This window comes from Littorina saxatilis, linkage group LG15 (genome assembly GCF_037325665.1).
Source record: "Littorina saxatilis isolate snail1 linkage group LG15, US_GU_Lsax_2.0, whole genome shotgun sequence".
In the NCBI taxonomy this organism is placed as follows: domain Eukaryota; kingdom Metazoa; phylum Mollusca; class Gastropoda; order Littorinimorpha; family Littorinidae; genus Littorina; species Littorina saxatilis.
The window spans coordinates 16,812,941-16,835,704 of NC_090259.1; the positions used below are offsets into that span (position 1 = coordinate 16,812,941).

Genomic DNA, 22,764 nt, shown 5'->3' on the forward strand with positions numbered 1-22,764 from the left:
ACTGACCAAACATAGGGCTTTTCCTTATGTATTATGTATTGTCGTGTTTTTTGTAGCATACTTGTGAAAACAGCCACCACTGTTGTAAATGATACTTTAAAGAGCATTATTTCATTTTTACAGTTGAAGGACAACCTGGACTGCCGTATATTACAGCTGTTTTACAATCAGCCAAAATTTTCTTAACAAACGTATGTTAAGAACAACTCCCATAGTGAAATTGAAGGAAAACAAATTGAAAATCCCCCTGCCATAGAGGAGCTAAAGAATCAACAATAAACGACTGCATGGATAGCTTGATGCACGAATGCATTGCGGACATGTTTGTCTCCAACCAAGAGAAAGTTCCAAAAAATCCCTTTTGTGCTTCTTATTATACAGTGACGTCAAAGACAGCCTTTTCTGCTGTTCATACATTCAGGGGTTATGGTTACACTAAACGACGTAGTTGTAGCCATACTGCCATCCAGATTTATTTTTTCCTTGCGAGCAGTCACAGGGTGTTTGTGCTGTCTGCCAACCGTTAGATGACCCCGCCCAAGTCTGTTAAGGGACCGTTTGACCGTTATAGAACGCGTCTTTTTGATTTTTTGGCACAGTTGGAAACGGTTGATTTTTATCCCTACCATTGTTTCCAAACATTATATAGGAATGTTTTGTGAACAACGGATAATAGCCGCTACTCGCATGTGTAGCAAAAGTGAGCGTACATACTCACCCTGGTCGTCCAGCCGTTGTCCGTTGCCCGTCTTTATCTGTCTGTACTGAACATTACCTTTGGATATTTCTCCAACGCTATGAAGTGAAGAAACACCAAATGTTGCAAAATGTTGTATGACCCCAAGAGCTCAAAAAAGATACTTGAGAACCTTGACCTTACCTTAAGGTCAAGGTCACAGGGAGAATGAATGTGGTCTAAAAACTGCAAAATTTCACATTGTGCCAGTTTTCTGGAAAACAAATTAAAAACAGCGGGCTTAGTTTTGTATGGTATACAAGAAAAAGAAAGCCTTATCTTCTGATACCATTTTGGTTGACCTCGCTTCAATGTCAAGGTCAGAGGGAGCCCTTCAAAGTTGAATTGTAGACATATTTTGATGTGAGCTTGCCCCTTTAACTTTACTATGGACGATATCTCTTACAAACTTAAACACTGAGTGGGGCGTTTGTTAGAATTTCATAGTGAGCCACATCTGGTCACATATCGTTAGGGTCAAGGTCACATTGACCCCTATGAAAAATGTGACCAAGCCGGGTAAAGAAATCCATGTCTCTTGGTAAAAAATCTTAACAAAGCAAAGCCCATGCGACTCTCATGCTTGACCTTTGTCTTAAAGTGACCTTGACCTTCAGGTGACCTTGAAGGTGAAGGTCTAACAACTGAAGCTGGCAAGGACATTGTACACTATTAGAACTGGTTTACAGATTTTTCCTACCAAATTACACATGACCTTTGGCCAAGGTCAAGATCATCAAAGGTCACACATCACAAGGCTATCAATTCAAGACATAGGAAGCATAAACATACTTATTGGCACTTTCTACAAAGAGACATTGTCACTTTTAGTGATTCAATTGCCCGTTTCAGTCACATTTCATAAGGGGCAAAGTGACCTTGACCTTGATGATATGTGACTAAATGTGGCTCAATATCAGTATATAACATGTGCCCCACACAATTATGAAGTTTGAAAGATTTTTTTCATAGTTCAGGGTCAAGGTCACTTCAAAACATGTATACAATCTAACTTTGAAGGTCCCCTGTGACCTTGACCTTGAAGCAAGGTCAACCAAACTGGTATCAATAGATAGGGCTTGCTTTGACCTAAATAACACTTGTAGCTAAGGTCGTCATTCTCAATAACGTGGGAGAAAATTGTGAAAATGTGAAAACTTACTGTTTTTGAACAACATTATTTTATGTCCCCTGTGACCTTGACCTTGAAGCAAGTTGTGCGCAGTGAGTTGGTTTACGACATTCACCCTTCGCTGTTATAGACAGGCACTTAGTAAAACCAAGTATACAGAGCTGGATCCTCTATAACCAAGGGGTACCGTAGAAGAAGGCAAAAGAGAAAAGGCATTTCAATGCAAGAAAGCGTTAGGCCCGTAGGACTTGTCTTACAGCTGGTTCATAAAATATACATTGAAACATGCTAACTGTATCCTTTACATGACTTTCACCTTTATGTGACCTCGAAATTCAAGGTCAAACAATTGAAACTGTCAATAGCATCATTCGATACAAATTGTTTTACACATTTCTCTTACGAAAATACATATGACCTTGACCCAAAGTCAAGGGCCAAGGTCACTGAACATAAGACCAGTAATTCAACATAATTATACAAAGGATAATGGTGCTTTTTAACACTTTTTATCAAGACACATGGTCACTTTTAAATAGTGATTTCTTTACCCGTCTTGGTCACATTTTTGATAGGGGTCAATGTGACCTTGACACTGACGACATGTGGCCAGATGTGGATCACTATGAAATTCTAACAAAGGCCCACTCAGTGTTTAAGTTTGTAAGAGATATCGTCCATAGTAAAGTTAAAGGGGCAAGCTCACATCAAAATATGTCTACAATTCAACTTTGAAGGGCTCCTCTGACCTTGACATTGAAGCGAGGTCAACCAAAATGGTATCAGAAGATAAGGCTTTCTTTTTCTTGTATACCATACAAAACTAAGCCCGCTGTTTTTAATTTGTTTTCCAGAAAACTGGCACAATGTGAAATTTTGCAGTTTTTAGACCACATTCATTCTCCCTGTGACCTTGACCTTAAGGTAAGGTCAAGGTTCTCAAGTATCTTTTTTGAGCTCTTGGGGTCATACAACATTTTGCAACATTTGGTGTTTCTTCACTTCATAGCGTTGGAGAAATATCCAAAGGTAATGTTCAGTACAGACAGATAAAGACGGGCAACGGACAACGGCTGGACGACCAGGGTGAGTATGTACGCTCACTTTTGCTACACATGCGAGTAGCGGCTATTATCCGTTGTTCACAAAACATTCCTATATAATGTTTGGAAACAATGGTAGGGATAAAAATCAACTGTTTCCAACTGTGCCAAAAAATCAAAAAGACGCGTTCTATAACGGTCAAACGGTCCCTTAACAGACTTGGGCGGGGTCATCTAACGGTTGGCAGACAGCACAAACACCCTGTGACTGCTCGCAAGGAAAAAATAAATCTGGATGGCAGTATGGCTACAACTACGTCGTTTAGTGTAACCATAACCCCTGAATGTATGAACAGCAGAAAAGGCTGTCTTTGACGTCACTGTATAATAAGAAGCACAAAAGGGATTTTTTGGAACTTTCTCTTGGTTGGAGACAAACATGTCCGCAATGCATTCGTGCATCAAGCTATCCATGCAGTCGTTTATTGTTGATTCTTTAGCTCCTCTATGGCAGGGGGATTTTCAATTTGTTTTCCTTCAATTTCACTATGGGAGTTGTTCTTAACATACGTTTGTTAAGAAAATTTTGGCTGATTGTAAAACAGCTGTAATATACGGCAGTCCAGGTTGTCCTTCAACTGTAAAAATGAAATAATGCTCTTTAAAGTATCATTTACAACAGTGGTGGCTGTTTTCACAAGTATGCTACAAAAAACACGACAATACATAATACATAAGGAAAAGCCCTATGTTTGGTCAGTTGGTGAGATAGGTAAATGTTATTTTTGTGTGACAGTTCTGATGGTTTTCAAAGGGCTAATTCTTTGCTTTTCGACATATGCCCAACTGAAAACGCTTTAGCAACTCAAGCGCACACGACAACCATCTAAATAGACTACATGTTCGCAGAAAACACAATACTGAATATAGAGGGAAAAATAACGGCTCTTTTTAAAAGCACTTTTAGTAGTGAAGTACTTTTAGGATTGTTTGGAATTTTTTACCAGCAGACACCCTTTTACTGCTGAGTGTCTTAGTATTGTAAGATGTGTGATTTGAATTTTGGTTTAAAGGTGCCTTTGGTTTGAACACCCCTACCCCTACGAGGCAGAAATACAAAGAAATAGAAGGAAATTGAGCCTATTTGGAACCAGACTTTAGTATGTTCCCATGGGGGGATTCACGGTGCGAATGACACTGCGTCAGCTTTTTCATTTATCTTTAGTATTTTCTTCAACTTTAACTTTTAGGACCATGTATGAGGTTGTGGCAAGCTAAATACACAACACGACGACGTCTCGGAAAAATAGTAAGGATTATATAGGGAAAAACAACAGTGTCAGTTAAAGTCCGTTTTGAAGGTGTTAGTGGTTGGGGATTTTGAAAAGCATCAGACATCAGGCAGATACAATCCTTTCTGCGTGTTCTGGTGCAGAAATAGTTTTCAGTTTATACATTGGGGTGACCAGTAGATACCATTTTACAACCATACCCCCAAACGACATTTACAGAGCCCAAAGAAGGATTTGGGTCAATTTCAAAGCCATTTTTCCGTATGAAGCGCCAACTTTATATGAAAATGTGCTTAATAAACATCAAACGAATGAGGTTGAACTTTCTGATAAAGGACATTTTAAACCTAGTCATTGTCACTTCAACGTTGTTCTCTAATATGCCTGGACTATAAGTGTACTCCTACAAGAAGCATCGATAACACAAAAGAAAGAAATGAGTGGCATTTGAAAATGATGATTTTTTTTTTTCTGAAGCAGATGTCCTGAGATACCTCCCGCGGGTTAGGGGGAAGAATTTACCGGATGCTCCCCAGCATGTCGTAAGAGGCAACTAACGGATTCTGTTTCTCCTTTTACCCTTGTTAAGTGTTTCTTGTATAGAATAATTATAGTCAATGTTTGTAAAGATTTTAGTCAAGCAGTGTGTAAGAAATGTTAAGTCCTTTGTACTGGAAACTTGCATTCTCCCAGTAAGGTAATATATTGTACTACGTTGCAAGCCCGTGGAGCAATTTTTTTATTAGTGCTTTTGTGAACAAGAAACAATTAACAAGTGGCTCTATTCCATCTCCCCCCTTTCGCCGTCGCGATATAACCTTGAACGGTTGAAAACGACGTTAAACACCAAATAAAGAAAGAAAGATGTCCTGAGATGATCGACTATAATATTATGTGCACGAGAAGGGGTGGAAGATGGGGGCCGGGGGGTGGTGGTGGTGCCGATGGTGGTGGTGGGTAGGTAGGTCTTTCTTCTTGTCGTCACTTTGGATTTCCAGTCGACCGCTAATGAAAGGGTGTCTGAAGTGTTGCCCCACCAAAATTTAGGTATGTTACAAAAAAATTCAAAATTTTCATTTAACATTTTGATCTATATCACTTGAAAGAGCAGAAAATCAGCATTCCAATGGTATATATATAACTTTGAGATTGGATAAGTGTAACCCGAGTTATGAATTATTAAAGTAATAAAATTCGTAATAGAGGCAAAGAGGATAAATTGAAACCATTTTTGACATTTTTCAGCTAAAATCAACTGTAACTCACACATTTGTTTATCAATATTGTTCAATTTGGTATCAAAAGAAAGGTTCAGAGCTCTATCTAAACAACTATAAAAAAAATAAAAAATAAAAATTTAATTTTTTTTTTTAGTAAGTTAGTATGAAACTGAGAGCAGACGAACTTCCGACCGCCATGTTGGATGTGAATACAACATGGGTGACAATCCGGGCGCAAAGCGGCGCATCCGTTAAAAGGTACTTCGCATCGCTTTATCGACTTGAAACTTTGGGAAACAGCAGGAAAATGGTCAAACTAACTGTTCAGAGGGGTCTCATAAGAGTTCAAAGGCTATAAATTGGTTTATAAAAGTACCTCTTGTGTGTCTTCTTCGCCCGATATTCTGGCCGGCGAGCTCGACAGTGTTGGACTCGCCATCTTTCTCAATCTTAAAGTCAAGAATGTGCTCTACATCTTCGACAGGGTGCCTATGTGATGTAAATTTGGACAAGAATAGAAAAGAGGACCCCAAAACTGAGACAGTGTGAGTGATCAGAAAATGGGGGGCCATTTTCAATGACGTCAAAAATTGAGCTGCGCACGCATTTTGTAACATACCTACAAAATTCTGTCAAAAATCCTCCCACGTGTCAAAACTATCTGACAGTCGACACGACAGGGGTCAGACCAGTGTGTCAGAAAAAGAGTATGCCTGATAACAAAACTGACTAAATAAGGGCTTGATGTCACTTGTTTTATCATTTTATTCTTCAGAGTTCCTTCCTTTTTTTGCGTGTTTTCTCCATTTTCTTTTCAAACCTTGTTTAATTTGTTCCGTGTTGCGTCGCTTTTTGTTGCCTTTTGTGTTGTTGTTTTTGTTCCCTGATGAAGCTTTCAAAAGCGAAAATTCGTATCGTCTTGTGCTGTTCTTGTATCGGTGAGTACAGAAATCCTTTGTTTTTGAGTCACTTGAGAAAAAGTGACTCTATGTAATCGGCCGGCCGGCCGTCCGTAGACACCACCTTAACGTTGGACTTTTCTCGGAAACTATCAAAGCGATCGGGCTCATATTTTGTTTAGTCGTGACCTCCAATGACCTCTACACTTTAACGATGGTTTCGTTGACCTTTGACCTTTTTCAAGGTCACAGGTCAGCGTCAAAGGAAAAATTAGACATTTTATATCTTTGACAAAGTTCATCGGATGTGATTGAAACTTTGTAGGATTATTCTTTACATCAAAGTATTTACATCTGTAGCCTTTTACGAACGTTATCAGAAAAACAAGGGAGATAACTAGCCTTTTCTGTTCGGCAACACACAACTTAACGTTGGGCTTTTCTCGGAAACTATAAAAGTGACCGGGCTCAAATTTTATGTGAACGTGACTCATTGTGTTGTGAATAGCAATTTCTTCCTGTCCATCTGATGCCTCATATAATATTCAGAACTGCGAAAGTGACTCGATCGAGCGTTTGCTCTTCTTGTTTAATTTTATTTTTTAGCTGTGACGTGAAGGGTGGTGGGTTTTTTTCTTGATAGAAAGGTGTATCGCCAAGCTATGTGCCTTTTTCTTCAGCTGTTGTTGATCCTCTTGTGGTGCTATAGTGCGGACATCATAAACAGTTAACACAGTTTTGAACCTCATCTGTAGGAGAAGGATGAAGTTGGTACCATTCTCGCATCACAAGCGGTTCTTTTGCATCAATAATTAGTTATGACGAATTTTTCTTTGTGTTCTCAGGAGGCGACAGATCTCCAGACACAACAGAAGCCGATCTGCACAATGCGCAAGGAACGAAGGAACCAGAAGCAAACCGTCCGAGCACAACACTCGGTAGCGAGACTCCCAAAGAAGACGCAGGAAAAGGGCCAGTAACTCGGTCCAAACAGCATCCCACTGAAGCAGAAAGCGCGTCACTTCAGCCTGAGAAAATCTCCGAGAACTTGGCGAGCACGGGACACAATGCGTTGAAGATGGGGAAGGATGACGTTGGTACCCTGCCCGCGTCACACCAGAGAGAAGGGGGTCGGAATGATGGTAAAGACGCAGCTTTGTCCTTGGCAGGCGAAGGCGAACAAGGACCACGAACATCGCCACATCTGAAGAATCAAGGTCCAACGGTCAACGCAGCTGCGCTGGAACAAGACCAGAGGGTAGAAGTAACAGCGCAAACAACATGGAAGGCGAGTCAAAGCAAAGCCACACCAAGATCCATTGGAAACATGGACATCGTTGCTGCCAGCCTTGCACATCTCTCCCATGGTAAGGGTACTGACCCAGGCACAAAACCACGTGTCCACCCAAAAGAGCAAGATTCGGCAATGGACATGCAACAACCTCTGGAGAGTAACGCTTTGGACCCATTGGATAGCAAAACACTGAGAAACATTGGCAAGTCTCTCTACAAAGACAAAGCCGAAGTAAGCAGCATATTTCAAGAACTGATGGCGACGAACAAGTCCGCGTTTTCGGGTTTAGGGCATCTCAAACCAACAAGGCACAAGCGTGCTGTACAAACGTGCAGGGATGTACCGACTAACCGTAAGCATAACTGAGATCGTTTTTCCCACAAACCTAACTAGAGAAAATTAACTTTTACCCTGAACGATTTCTGACGTCCCCCAAAAGTGATATTGTAGAAGGAACTTTTCAGCGGGCGAACTTAGCGCAGTTTGATTCCATTTCATGGACGGAAAGGCTTGACTGGAATAAGAAAAACAAAGTTTAGAACCTTACTAAGACCGTACAGGGAGAAGGGTTTACGAGAGTTGCTTGCCCATGAACGATGGCGACTTCCGGTTGCGAACAACAGAAACGAACAAATTCTGCGCGATTACGGCCTGTTCCGTCTTAGTAAGGTTCCAAACTTTCTTATTCTAGTCAAGCCTCTCCGTCCATCTAATAGAGTCAAAATGTGCTAAGTTTGCCTGCTGAAAACTTTCCTTTTGTAATATCGCTATTGGGTGACATCAAAAATCGTTCAGGGACAAAGCTAAATTTCTCAAGTTAGGTTTGTGTGTAAAATTAACTGAGACCTACACTATTTCAAACTCTTGCTAGTTCCATCAAACTCTCTCTCTCTCTTTCTCCCTCTCTCTCTCTCTCTCTCTCTCTCTCTCTCTCTCTCTCTCTCTCTCTCTCTCTGTGCGCGCGCGCGCGCGCGCGTGTGTGTGTGTGTGTGTGTGTGTGTGTCGTTCTCGTTGTAATATAAGTAAAATCTCTTCTTATACACTTCGCCAACACATTATTGCGAGAAATGTCGCACCGAAATCAAAGCATTCATTCCCGTGTCATTTCATTCAAACTTTCTATGCCAGTTAAGGACGTTCACTTGAATTTCTGGATCAGCTTTCAGATTAATTTTTTTTTTACAGCGATCACGTGACCGCCGTTCAAATAAGGGTACCCTCAAAATCGATCGGACCAGTTAACAAAATCGACGAAAAATCTCAATAGGCAAAACTATGCAACTATTACATTTGAGAAGAAAGTCGAATCAATTATCTTCCCAGAACATGTTGTTTGGTTTAGCTAGCTTGCGTATTTCGTGTGCTATTCCTATTGGAGCGGTCAAAAACGGGGTTTGTTTTCATCAATTTTGAGGGGTATCATGACAAAAAGCGTTGTTTTTTAGCTTTGACTTGGATTGCTTTGAAACCTTTAGAATATTTTGCTTACAATGAATACTAGACGTACTTCAAATAACATTAATTTTTGGATCGTTACAGGTATTTGTTCAGATGTTATGCAATGATCTGGAATATGATTTATCATTTGTGTCCAACAAATGCATGTCTGTGAAGACAAATGATTGATACAGGTACTGCCGACGTTTCATTTGCGTGTAACCCCTGGCGTAAATGTGCTAATCATGAAACAAAAAACCACACCGAGAGTCAAACTAAAACGTTCAGTTTGCTGGTTTTGAGTTTGATACCATGCCAAAAAGTCGCCTTACGGAGGGAGCAAGATAGAAGTTTTAAAAACGGAGTTGTTCTCGCATGTTTGTAAGTTATTGAATGCAAGGTGGAGCAATTTCCGTTGTGGTCACGTCTTGGCGGTTCAAAGGTTGGTTTGAATGATTTTAAAGGCACGGTTCTTGCCGTGTAAACGATTCGGCTCACCGTCTTAGACGTGGCTAGGCTTCTTGGACTTTCACGTGGACCACCTCACCACTTGGGTACATGCCACAGATCAACAGCCCCGCGTGTGCTTTCTTTGCAAAATGGGCCTTTTGTTGGTGAATAACTTTCTCAACACCGGCACGGTTGGCCTAGTGGTAAGGCGTCCGACCAGTGATCGGGAGGTCGTGGGTTCGAACCCCGGCCGGGTCATACCTAAGACTTTAAAATTGGCAATCTAGTGGCTGCTCCGCCTGGCGTCTGGCATTATGGGGTTAGTGCTAGGACTGGTTGGTCCGGTGTCAGAATAATGTGACTAGTACTGGGTGAGACATGAAGCCTGTGCTGCGACTTCTGTCTTGTGTGTGGCGCACGCTAAATGTCAAAGCAGCACCGCCCTGATATGGCCCTTCGTGGTCGGCTGGGCGTTAAACAAACAAACAAACAAACAAACAAAATTTCTCAACTGACACTCATGTCCATTAAGAAAGTAATTCGTCAAACGGATATGAGTGTCAGTCTCTGAAATTCATGATTTTATGTTCATTAAGTATGGAAAACGTCGAAGTGTGATGTACTTTCGATTTCCTATCTAATACCGTAGTCTCAAATTGGGTGAGACATGAAGGGGGCCCGGTAGCTCAGTTGGTAGAGCACTGGTCTTGTGATCGGAAGGTCGCAGGTTCGAATTCGGGCCGGGACGGACACGGGTCAACTTTATGTGCAGACCCAGAGACAGAAGCCATGTCCCACCCCCGTGTCATCACAATGGCACGTAAAAGACCTTGGTCATTCTGCCATAAGTGCATGGTGGCTGAATACACCTAAACACGCAGACACCTGGGTAGCGCGACTCCGTTGCTGCTAGCTTTCCACTGGGAGGAAGCGACCCGAATTTCCCAGCGATGGGACAATAAAGTAAGGAAAATGAAAAAAAAAAAAATTCATCAAAAAAATGAAATTTGATGTGGTTTTGACACAGCGCCCGTTCTTGATGATAAACTCCTCTTCTTCTTCTTCTTTGTTCATGGGCTGAAACTTCCACGTTCACTCATGATTTTTGCACGAGTGGACGTTTACGTGTACTGTATGACCGTTTTTACCGCGCCATTCAGGCAGCATACGCCGATATCGGGGGAGGCATGCTGGGTATTTTTGTGTTTCTATAACCCACCGAACTCTGACCTGGATTACAGGATCTTTTCCGTGGCGTGCGCACTTGGTCTTGTGCTTGCTTGTACACACGAAGGGGGAGAAGGCACTAGTAGGTCTGTACATAAGTTGACCTGGGAGATTGGAAACATCTCCACACTTAACCCACCAGGCCGGGATTTGAATTCACGACCTTCCCATCAGGAGGCCGATGTCTCGGGCCACGGCGCCCGTCGATAAACTTCTCAACGTTGGTGATTGGTGGTTTCCAGGTTATGACTTTAAGTTAAAGCAAAAGCGCAATCCTTTTTGTTTGTATCTGGGCCTCATACGTTCGGGACAAATAATTGTCACAATAAAAAATTTAAAAAAAAAACGACGTAGAAAGCTTGAAACGGAGAGAGTCGGGAGTGCCAGCTACCATTTGTAATATTCCTTAAATATTGTGGGCCACGGGGTCCAGCAAGTCGGGAATTAGTCGTGTAAAATCCAAGTCAGATTTGAGATATTACGCCAATCTGTTTTTAAGGGAAGGGTTGTGCCTTTGACGTGTGTGCTTGGTCATTCCTGGCAAACCTATCTTTGTGTGCAGAGGACAAATTCTGCAGTTGCATCACCTGTTCTACAAACAACCTCAAGAGAACGGGAAATCAAGGTTGTCCACCGTTTCTTCCTCTCTGTCTGTCTGAGTTTTTGTTTTGTTTTTGTTTTTGACTCACATGCGAAGCAAATGTGAGTCTATGTACTCACCCGAGTCGTCCGTCCGTCCGTCCGTCCGTCCGGACGTCCGGACGTCCGTCCGGAAAACTTTAACGTTGGATATTTCTTGGACACTATTCAGTCTATCAGTACCAAATTTGGCCAGATGGTGTATGACGACAAGGCCCCAAAAAACATACATAGCATCTTGACCTTGCTTCAAGGTCAAGGTCGCAGGGGCCATAAATGTTGTCTAAAAAACAGCTATTTTTCACATTTTTCACATTTTCTTTGAAGTTTTTGAGATTGAATACCTCACCTATATATGATATATAGGGCAAAGTAAGCCCCATCTTTTGATACCAGTTTGGTTTACCTTGCTTCAAGGTCAAGGTCACAGGAGCTCTTCATTGTTGGATTGTATACATATTTTGAAGTGACCTTGACCCTGAACTATGGAAGATAACTGTTTCAAACTTAAAAATTATGTGGGGCACATGTTATGCTTTCATCATGAGACACATTTGGTCACATATGATCAAGGTCAAGGTCACTTTGACCCTTATGAAATGTGACCAAACATTTTTTTATTACTCTTTGGTGTTGAATGAAATGTGTTTTTACTGTGTTTTTTAATTTTCCATGTACACTCACGGGGTTTTATGGGAATAATAAAACTTGAAACTTGAAACTTGAAACTTGAAACTAAAAGTGACCATATCTCATGGTAGAAAGAGCCAATAAGCACCATTGTACTTCCTATGTCTTGAATTAACAGCTTTGTGTTGCATGACCTTGGATGACCTTGACCTTGGGTCAAGGTCACATGTATTTTGGTAGGAAAAATTTGTAAAGCAGTTCTTAGTGTATGATATCATTGCTATGTAAAGGTCAAGGTCAAGCATGTGAGTCGTATGGGCTTTGCCCTTCTTGTTGTTGTTGCTGTCCCAACACCTGCTCCTGGTATCGGTGTGCTCTCACGCCGCCCCGACCCAGTATCCACTGCTCCTTCCACATATGAATTTTTGAGGTTTTGTCTCTTTGACGTTAACTGAGATGTTTTTTGTTTAACCTAGAGCTTTGAAACTTTGCACTTCTAGGGTTGGATGTTATCCGGACATGACCCAATTCTGGTTGACCCTCGTCAAATATCGAGGTCACAGCGGGGACATGTTCATTGAAATAAAACATAACGTTGAAGTTTACTTGGATGTTTTTGAAGCGAGTGCTTTGAAACTTTGCACACATCTAGGGTTTCTTTTTCTTCTTCTGCGTTCTTGGGCTGAAACTCCCAGGAACACTCGTGTTTTTGCACGAGTGGATTTTTACGTGTATGACCGTTTTTACCCCGGCATTTAGGCAGCCATACGCCGCTTTCGAAGGAAGCATGCTGGGTATTTTCGTGTTTCTGTAACCCACCGAACTCTGACATGGATTACAGGATCTTTTCCGTGCGCACTTGGTCTTGTGCTTGTGTGTGCACACGAAGGGGGATAAGCCACTAGCAGGTCTGCACATAAGTTTACCTGGGAGATCGGAAAAATCTACACACTTAACCCACCAGGCGGCCGCGGCCGGGATTCGAACTCACGACCTTCCGATTATATTAAGAGGCCGACGTCTTACCACCACGCCACTGCGCCCATCATCTAGGGTTTGATAACCTCCAAACAAGACGCAAGTATGGTTTTTCTTCGTCAAATTTCAGGGATCACAGCAGGGTCTTATGTGGTTCATGGGAGGGTAAATGATCTATTTCTGAAACGTTTTTGAATCTATAGCTTTGAAACAGTACACAACCTACGTTTGGTTGACCCATGTCAAATTTCCGGGTCGAGTTGTGGTTCATAACACGGACAATTATTTTTTTATTTTTTTTTTATTTTTTTTTTATTTTTTTTTTATTCTCTTTTGGTGAATTTTTTTATTTTTTTTTTTTTACATACAGTGATACATATAATTCTGTACATTACAGGACATCACTTAACCAAAAGGACAGATCCATATAACCGAAAAACACTTTGACAATTACAACATACATGGGGTGGGAGGATGGGTGGGGGGGGGGGGATGTTCAGAGCTTGGTGGTCGCAGTATCAGAAGGTTTTGAAAACCCCCCCCCCAAAAAAAAAAAAAAATATATATATATATATATATAAAAGGGTTACATCAAAACATGCATATACAGGCGCCAATCCTTGTAAAATTTATCTACTGTATTATTTACAACTGCGTTATACTTTTCACAAATAAATCTTTGCTTCAAATTTCTACTAAACGTCTGAAAATGAGGGGTCTTTTTGTTCATTTTGGAAATATATACATGGTGTTTGGCACAGATTACTAACACATCAAAAGCTTTATCGGTGACAACATTGTTCGCAACTCCAAGAAGAACCAGTTCTTTAGACAGTTTTAAATTGTCACAATGGGTGCAGTTCGCCTTTAGCCAATTTACAAATTCTATCCAAAAAGTCTGCACTTTATCACACTCCCAAAACATATGTAAAAGGGTTTCTTCATTTCTACCACAAAATGTACACAATGACGTATCCACAATTTTTTGCAAAAATAGAAACCGTTCTGTGGGCAAAATTCTGTACAATAGTCGGTACTGGAACCATCTAAGACAAGTGTCTTTTGTTGTTTTAAAAACATGTTGAAAAATAGCCTTCTTATCTAACAAACAGTCTAAGGATTCAGACCATTTTTGGATACATTTTGGGACCGTAACATGTTCATTCAGCTTTTTGTAAATAAGTTGTGTCTTACCTTTACAAATACATTTCCACACATTGGGCTCTGTCATAATAAAATGTTTATCAAATTCTAAGCCGATTTTTCTCTGATATTTTTTAACAGCCTGGATTACACCTTGGTACAATACAAAATCTCCTCGAACATTTGGATATTTAATTTTAAATGCATTATAGGATAAGTATCCATTTTGTCCCAAAATATGACCAATCTGAGCAATTCCATTGTCGATCCAGTTTTGAATGTACACTGTCTTTTTATCTCTGCGAATATTAACATTATAATGTAAACATTCTGATACAAAATCGTTAAAGGTTGTAGGGTCACATTTTCCGTGTAGTTTCTTATAATGTTTAAAAACATCGGTCCAAAACGGGTTTTCTATTCTCTGCATCAAAACATTTGCAAATTCCTCTCCTTTCGTATTAATTGTTATAACAGATGGACATGCTTTAGCCAATAATCTTGATATTAATCCAGTAAGACCAACAACTCTTTTTAACCAAACAATTTTTAGAGATGACAGAAAACTTTTCACGTCAACCATCTTTAATCCTCCATTTTCATAGGATTGGGTGACCGTAGTTCTTTTAATTTTATCTCTTTTTCCATCCCAAAGAAATTTGAAAAAAATATTATTTAACTCCATCATAAACTGTTCGTCTGGATCAGGTAAATTCGTAAACAAATGTGTCAATTTGGAAATAGCCAAGGTTTTTAGGACTGTTATTTTACCAAAAGGTGTCAGGTTCCTTCTGGTCCATGAATTCAGAAGTTTTTGAATTTCCTTTAACTTATTTTTATAGTTAAGAAAAACAACCTCGGATACATTTACTGAGAAAATAACACCAAGTGCTTTAAAGTTATCCGGGTTCCAGGTAAAATTCATATCAGGCAAAAATCTTCTTTTGCAAAACTTTAAAGGTCCTAACCAAACTACATTTGTTTTATCATAATTCATTCTCAGACCTGATAGTGATGCAAAAAATTGTAACACTTTTATACTTTCGCAAAATGATTGCTCACAGTGTTTGGTGTACTTCCGACATGACCAACGTCAAGTTGACCCTCGTCAGATTGCAAGGTCTCGGCGACGTCATGTTCGGGTGATAAAAACTAAACGTTAAAGTTTTCTCAGATTTTGTTCAAAGCTAGAGTACACTTCTAGGGGTTGATTTCCCAGATCAGGTTGACCTCGTCGACTTTCTAAAATAACAGCGGGGTCATATTTGAGTTATTGAAAAGTGTCAATTTCGTGAATTCAAAATAACATCTGAGTGTACATTTGGTAAACAAAAAGAATGATTTTGTTAAACTTTTTTTTTAGGCCTAAAAAAAAAAATAGGTGTGGTTACGGTAACCCGACCTACCCTATTTTTAGGGGCCGACCCTATAACTTTTTATTACATTTGTCACAAAAAAAACAAAAAAACACCCGAGTGCAGAAAACGCAATGTAAGCAAAACCGCCCGAGTCGCACACTTATTTCCCTGTAAAGTAGGTTTAATTTGTACACATTAGAAAAAAAAAGTTTAAAAAAAAAAGTGATTGCCTACCTTCCTACCCTATTTTTTTTTGGCTATGTTACCGTAACCACACCTATTTTTATTTTTTGCCTTAGGCAAAACTCTAGTCTGTATTATCTGTCTCAAGTGTGAAGGTCACAATGGGGTTAAATTTGAGTCATGGACAGATTTTGAAGCTTAGTTGTTTAAAACTTCAAACAGTTCTCGGTTTTATATCGGACGTCTGGACATGACTGTTGTCCGTTTTTACCTGGTCATACGTCACAAGGTCGTTCGCGTCATTTAACAGACCTGTGCACATCTACGGTTTGTCCGTAATTTCTCCGATTTTTATATGCAGAATACGGTGCTACGGATTTTTAATTAAAATTCCGACGGTCAAAAAGTATAAAAGCGTCCCATCCTTCAATTTTTGAGTCACTTGAGAAAAAGTGACTCTATGTAATCGGTCAGTGTTAGTCTGTCCGGCCGGCCGGCCGGCCGTCCGTAGACACCACCTTAACGTTGGACTTTTCTCGGAAACTATCAAAGCGATCGGGCTCATATTTTGTTTAGTCGTGACCTCCAATGACCTCTACACTTTAACGATGGTTTCGTTGACCTTTGACCTTTTTCAAGGTCACAGGTCAGCGTCAAAGGAAAAATTAGACATTTTATATCTTTGACAAAGTTCATCGGATGTGATTGAAACTTTGTAGGATTATTCTTTACATCAAAGTATTTACATCTGTAGCCTTTTACGAACGTTATCAGAAAAACAAGGGAGATAACTAGCCTTTTCTGTTCGGCAACACACAACTTAACGTTGGGCTTTTCTCGGAAACTATAAAAGTGACCGGGCTCAAATTTTATGTGAACGTGACTCCCAGTGACCTCTACACTTTGACGTCTGCTTTGGTGACCTTTGACCTTTTTCAAGGTCACAGGTATGTCTTGAAGGAAAAAAATTGAAATATCATGTCTCTGAAACTATTCATCGGATTTGATTCAAACTTTATAGGATTATTCTTTACATCAAATTATTTACATCTGTATTGTGTTGTGAATAGCAATTTCTTCCTGTCCATCTGATGCCTCATATAATATTCAGAACTGCGAAAGTGACTCGATCGAGCGTTTGCTCTTCTTGTTTTTATTGAAATAGAGCAGCTGATACTACTCGTGACGAAGATGAGCCGCATTAAAGTTTGATTTCACATTATTTCTTTCTTTCTTTATTTGGTGTTTAACGTCGTGTTCAACCGTTCAAGGTTATATCGCGACGGATTTCACATTCAGTCAATACTTGAATGAATGATTTAACGAGGGCGAACGGGAGGTTTGTCTCCCTTGATATGTGTGTGCGCGTGTGTCTGTGGAACCATATAATTTTCTCAATACTACTCAATGAATCTTCATGAAAACTGACATGGGCATTCCTGAGGGCATTTGCCAGTGCACTCTTTCTCCGTTTTTTGATGTCGTAATATTTGCGTTTCAAAAACATTTTGAGGCGGCACTGTGGTGGCCGCATATAGGACGCTCATTCTTTGACATTTTACCAAGTAATGTTCCGTTCGGTCTGGACTATTGGATTGGATTTCAGGTAAACAAATTTGTTCATGAAATTGTCATTCAAATTTTGCTCAAACGTACTCCGAAAGTTTTTAGTTGGGTTTGGTTGAAAAAGTGCCTAAGATAAAGAAAACCTTCAAATAAATATTGTGTCAAAAGTTTCTCTTTTTGACAAACAAATTGACCTATACGTGTTTGTGGGCATTGGCCTGTATTCTTTATTTCCAGTTTTTAAGAAAGCTTCTTTTTTTATGGATTTTTTTGCATTTTACTCAAACTTGTCCCGGCACTCTCACGGCTACCATTTTGAAGCTATTTCTTCTAAATTTTCACCAAGTACGTAATCTTCGACTCGAGCCAATCTATAGGATAGCATTTAAGCTTAGTACGTAAACATTCATCAATGAAATTGTCATTCAAAATTCTGTCTGATATTGCACTTTCTTACTTTTTTTTTTAACGGAAATCATACAATTGATACTCCTTTATCCTTTACCATAATCTGATTCCAAAAATATATAGTTTTACTGGATTTCCATTCAACAGATTGCTAAATTTGGAGCGTATTTTCAACTGCAAACACAGTAAAACTTCTTAGTATTTGAATCAGGCATAATTGCGTGAGTTTTCTGTTAAAAAAAATAAAGTGCAACATTTAACGGTTTTCAGAACATTTTCAATCAAACACATGCAGCAAAACAGTATATTTTGGGATTTACGGAGTAATGAGGAATGCAACAATATATCCCTTTTTCTTTTGAAATTATAATTAAAAACACAAGGTGAAACAAATCGGCAAAATGACTAATGCGTGTTTTAATGGATGACGCGAAACTTTTAGGTCATACCCGTCTCTCTTGCTGATCAGTTTAGGAAGAGCGGTTCCCAAAATGCCGCCTCAGAAAAAGACAATGCTCTCTTGCGTTGTCCATTTTCTTTTGCTGACACACACACCAAACTACAGGAATCACAAGCTCATTTTATTGGCATTTTCCGGATGGTTTCATAAGCACTCGGAAATTGGGGAGGGTTAACTGTTTTAAAACTTACTCAAACTGTTACAGATACTTACAGGTAAGTATGCTTTTCAAGAAAAATAAACTTCAAACCTGCGATATTGTGCGCGCGCGTGTATGTGTGCGTGTGTTCGTGTGTGTGTGTGTGTGTGTGTGTGTGTGTGTGTGTGTGTGTGTGTGTGTGTGTTTGATTGAATAGGGAATGTGGCCTACAACAAATTTGTGACAGCTAGCAGTGTCTACTCAGTCTACTCCCCTGGCTGTGGCGTGGTCAACGGATTATATAATGGGTATGAAAGTTGTCCCTGGAACTGTGTCCACACTGCTGATTATGACATGGATCCGTGGCTGATAATCGACCTCATGGAAGCCTACACCATCGAATACATGTCAATTTCGAGACGATCAAGGCCCAACGGACCAGGTAGGTCTTCTTAACTGTATGTGCTATAACACCATCTAATGGAAGGGCTCTGGTTCTGTGCGACGCTTAGTTTTCGAGATAGGTGTGACTGACGAAGTACAGGACGTCACATTCCAAATAAGCACGACTATGTTGCAGTTGGAAGCCGCTGAGATTACATTTCTTCGGGAGGTTTCCGCAAAAATAGATAGTACACGATTTGCGCGAAACAGTTGAGAAGCAGACGATCTCTGAGATCTCTGTTCGTCTCGTGATGACGTTATTTTGTATGATAACGATTCACTTGCAAACTAAAGTATACAATTTGGTGTGTCCGTGGTAAATGTAAATAGAAATGTGTATTACAGACAAAGCAAACAAATAAACGTGTTTTTCTCGTGAAAATGTTGCGCTGTGCGGGTGTTTGGGTGGCCACGTGATGTACACAAAGCAAAGTGCGCGACGGACTCTGCTCTGTGCTGTAACACTGGCAAGTTCAAAACACGAGAAAAACGATTTCGTTATGCGGGCAGCCACGGGGGATGTATGTATTTTTCAAATGGTTGTAAAATAAGTCTTGTATTTATCACCGTACTCAGGCCCTGTTCTTTTTTTCGTCACACCTAAAACCGTTATTTCTTGTGAGCGACGCAGCATTAATAGTCCAAAAATGATTAGCTTCGACATAAAGGCATACTGACGTGGTGAGATACCCAATTGCATGTTTGACTCCCCTGAGTAATCAGATGAGTCTAAATTAAGCCCGTCCTCATCACATCGTGTCCCATTATTGCGTTTAAACGCGAATTAAACTTGAAAATTGTGTACATTTTGAAATGAGATTCTTTGAACTGTGTACCATTTTTGACGCATTTTTAGTCCTGTAAATGATTATAACGTATCAATTAAATTGAGACATGTAACAAAAAACATAGTATGTAGATTGTTTGTATTTTAATCCATGTCACAAGCTTTGGTTTCCATGTTGCTTTGGCACAGGGGAAGGTTGCCTAATATAGACCATGTTTTTTGTTTTATGCTGATAACTAGCTTGTTTTCACGCAAAGAAGTTTCGTTTTGTAAAAGGAAATTATTCTCTCTCTAGTTATCCGTCAGGCCTAATTAGAGCGAATTCGCTTTGATAGACATTTTAATTGAATACAGAAAAATTCATAACTCGTCCATATTAGGAGCCTGGGCGCCTTGTATTGACCAGTAAAGAGGCCTTCGCGAACCCCCCCCCCCCCCCTACTTTAAAATAACATGATACAACTTAGTGTGCAAACAACTTTGTGTGCAAATCGGACTAGTTCAAATATATGCTTATTTATCTGTATTTATCTGTTTCGGTTTGACGAGAACGTTATTTGAAGCACAACAGGAAACTAAAGAACCAGAGAGAAAACAAATGAAATTATCAAATTCCACAGAACGAATATTATTTGTTATATTTTGTTGAAAGCTCGAGGGCTATATATAGGTTATTGTGAGCAAGCTTCTTAATGAATTAATGAAACCAGCCTTTAGCGTTTAGTTTCGTCTGTTGAATGTGGTCCATATTAGTGGACAAAAACATACTTTGAGATTTTGCTATTATTGTTTTTTTGCAGTAAAATCTCGGGGTCAACCCTGCTAAAATGTAACAAATACAGTCTTAGCTGTCATATATATAGCAATCTTTGGGTGATAACAGCATTGGTTATGGACAGAAACTAGTCCGTTTTAAGCATCACATTTAGAGTGAACGCTGCCAGAAGTGTAAAACAAGTCGCGTAAGGCGAAACTACCGTAAAATCCCTAGCAAACGCCCACACCCCCTCCGCACAGATTTCGGGTAAAAGTACGTAGGGGGTGGGCGTTTGCTAGGTATACACCCCTTTGCAAGATAAAGAGTCATCACATTTTCACGAGAGAAAAAAAGTGATACAACCAATTGATTTATGCAATTGTAATGAAAAATAAACACACCGTTTCTTTACACAAATAAAGATCAAAGTTCTGTGATAGAAAAAAAAAGAAAAAAGAACACAAGTGACCTTGATTCTTCTAATTCTCAGAATAACGTCAGCACAAACACAGTTTCTTCTCTTGTTTGGAGATCTGGTAGGGTTGATGATACTGGGCTCATTCTAGTCCTTCGAAGTCAACATCATCGTCTTCACTGTCGTCTCCACTCTCAGCTTCTTCTGGAGCATCTCCATTGTTGTGATCGCAAGGCAGGATAGCGCCGATTTCATCTGGAAACCACTCAAGTATTTTTATCATCTTGGGAACCGTCCATGGCGTTTGAAATTGCGCACATGAGAAAGGACGTAATGATCGTTTCAGGTCGTAGGTTCTCCCACGCCTTGCTGACCCAGTTGATGACGTCTTGCATTCTAGGCTGCTTGAGGTTGCCAGCAACTGTCGGTGGTCTTGCTTCTCTCATCCACTCAACCCAGCTGTCTCTGATGTCATCTTTAAAAGGTTTGGTGAAACCAACCCGAATCATCGTGTGGTCCATGTTCATTATATTGGACAGATGGCAGTCGTGGCGATGACGAAGTCGCAGAATATTTCGACGGAATTGAAGAAGTTGATCTTCGAAGTCGGCAGGGACCCTTTGGCTGGCAGTGGTTCCTCGTCGAGAAGAAACCGTGTGGCGCAGTTTCCAGCGCTTGAGCACAAAGTCATGTCTGATGCTACAAAGCCTTGCACATTAAAAGCACCTGCCAATTGTATTGCCTTGCGCTGTAGGTCTTTATTCCTCCCACCCCCCACCCCCCCCCCAAAAAAAAAGGCGAACCATCGAACAATGTGCACAAATCGTAGATAAAGGAGGCCGACTATCTCAAAGCAAATTTGTAAAAAAAACGGAGTGAGCGTTTGCTAGGTATGGAACCCTCTGCATAACTTTTGGCCAAAAGTGGGGGATGGGCGTTTGCTGGATACTGGGCGTTTGCTAGGGATTTTACGGTACTACATTTAGTCAAGCTGTGGAACTCACAGAATGAAACTGAACGCACTGCTTTTTTTCACAATTACCGTAGTCCGCCGCTTGTGCAAAACAGAGTGAAACTGACGAGCCTGTTTAGCGCGGTAGTGGTTTCGCTGTGCAGCATTGCACGCTTTTCTGTGCCTCTCTTCGTTTTAACTTTCCGAGCGTGTTTTTAATCCAAACATATCATATCTATATGTTTTTGGAATCAGGAACCGACAAGAAATAAGATGAAATTGTTTTTAAATCGATTTCGGAAATTTTATTTTGATCATAATTTTTATATTTTTAATTTTCAGAGATTGTTTCTAATCCAAATATAACATATTCCCAGCGAAGCTGGAGGTATCCCGTGAACGCTATACTGTAATCGATTTGAGAAATGTGCATACCGAATAATACATGATAAAGAAGGATTCTTTGTGCCCGAAAATGGGCCACAGTTGGAGATGGAAGTTCACCAAAAATTGGGACCATACTAACAAAAATACGGTGGGTAAAATTGGCGCCCCCATTTTTTGAGCAAACGCCACCCAAGGCCGCTTTGGACGGGTAGAAATTCCGTAGTTTCCAAGTCTATGGATAAAGCTCGCGTAAGAAGAATACGTCACGGTCGAAAGTCTTTGACGTCAATTAATGCATCATGACGTCATGCCTCCCTGTAGTCTTTCTCTCTCGCGCGGTGTGTGTGTTTGTGTTCATTTTGTGCACATGTGTTAGTGTTACTGTTTGTGTGTGTGTGTGTGTGTGGGTGTGTGTGTGTGTGTGTGTGTGTGTGTGTGTGGTGTGTGTGTGTGTGTGTATTTGTGTGTGCGCATGCGTGCATGAGTCTGTACTCGTGTGTGTGTGAGTGTGTGTGTGGTGTGTGTGTGTGTGTATTTGTGTGTGTGTGTGTGTGTGTGTGTGCGCACGCGTGCATGAGTCTGTACTCGTGTGTGTGTGTGAGTGTGTGTGTATTTGTGTGTGTGTGCACGCGTGCATGAGTCTGTACTCGTGTGTGTGTGAGTGTATGTGGGGTGTGTGTGTGTGTGTATTTGTGTGTGTGTGTGTGTGTGCGCGCACGCGTGCATGAGTCTGCACTCGTGTGTGTGTGTGAGTGTGTGTGTGGTGTGTGTGTGTGTGTGTGTGCATA

At 40.4% G+C, this 22,764-nt stretch overlaps 1 protein-coding gene across 1 annotated transcript in view; it reads left to right on the forward strand.

Annotated features, from left to right (window-relative positions):
* Positions 1-22,764, forward strand: part of LOC138948689 (uncharacterized) — a gene marked incomplete in the record, with an annotated part of 97,620 nt that overhangs the window by 1,125 nt on the left and 73,731 nt on the right. The window contains 3 exon segments of the mRNA XM_070320282.1: positions 7,168-7,968; positions 11,293-11,355; positions 18,452-18,676. Of these exon segments, the coding sequence (XP_070176383.1) occupies positions 7,168-7,968; positions 11,293-11,355; positions 18,452-18,676 (1,089 nt within the window).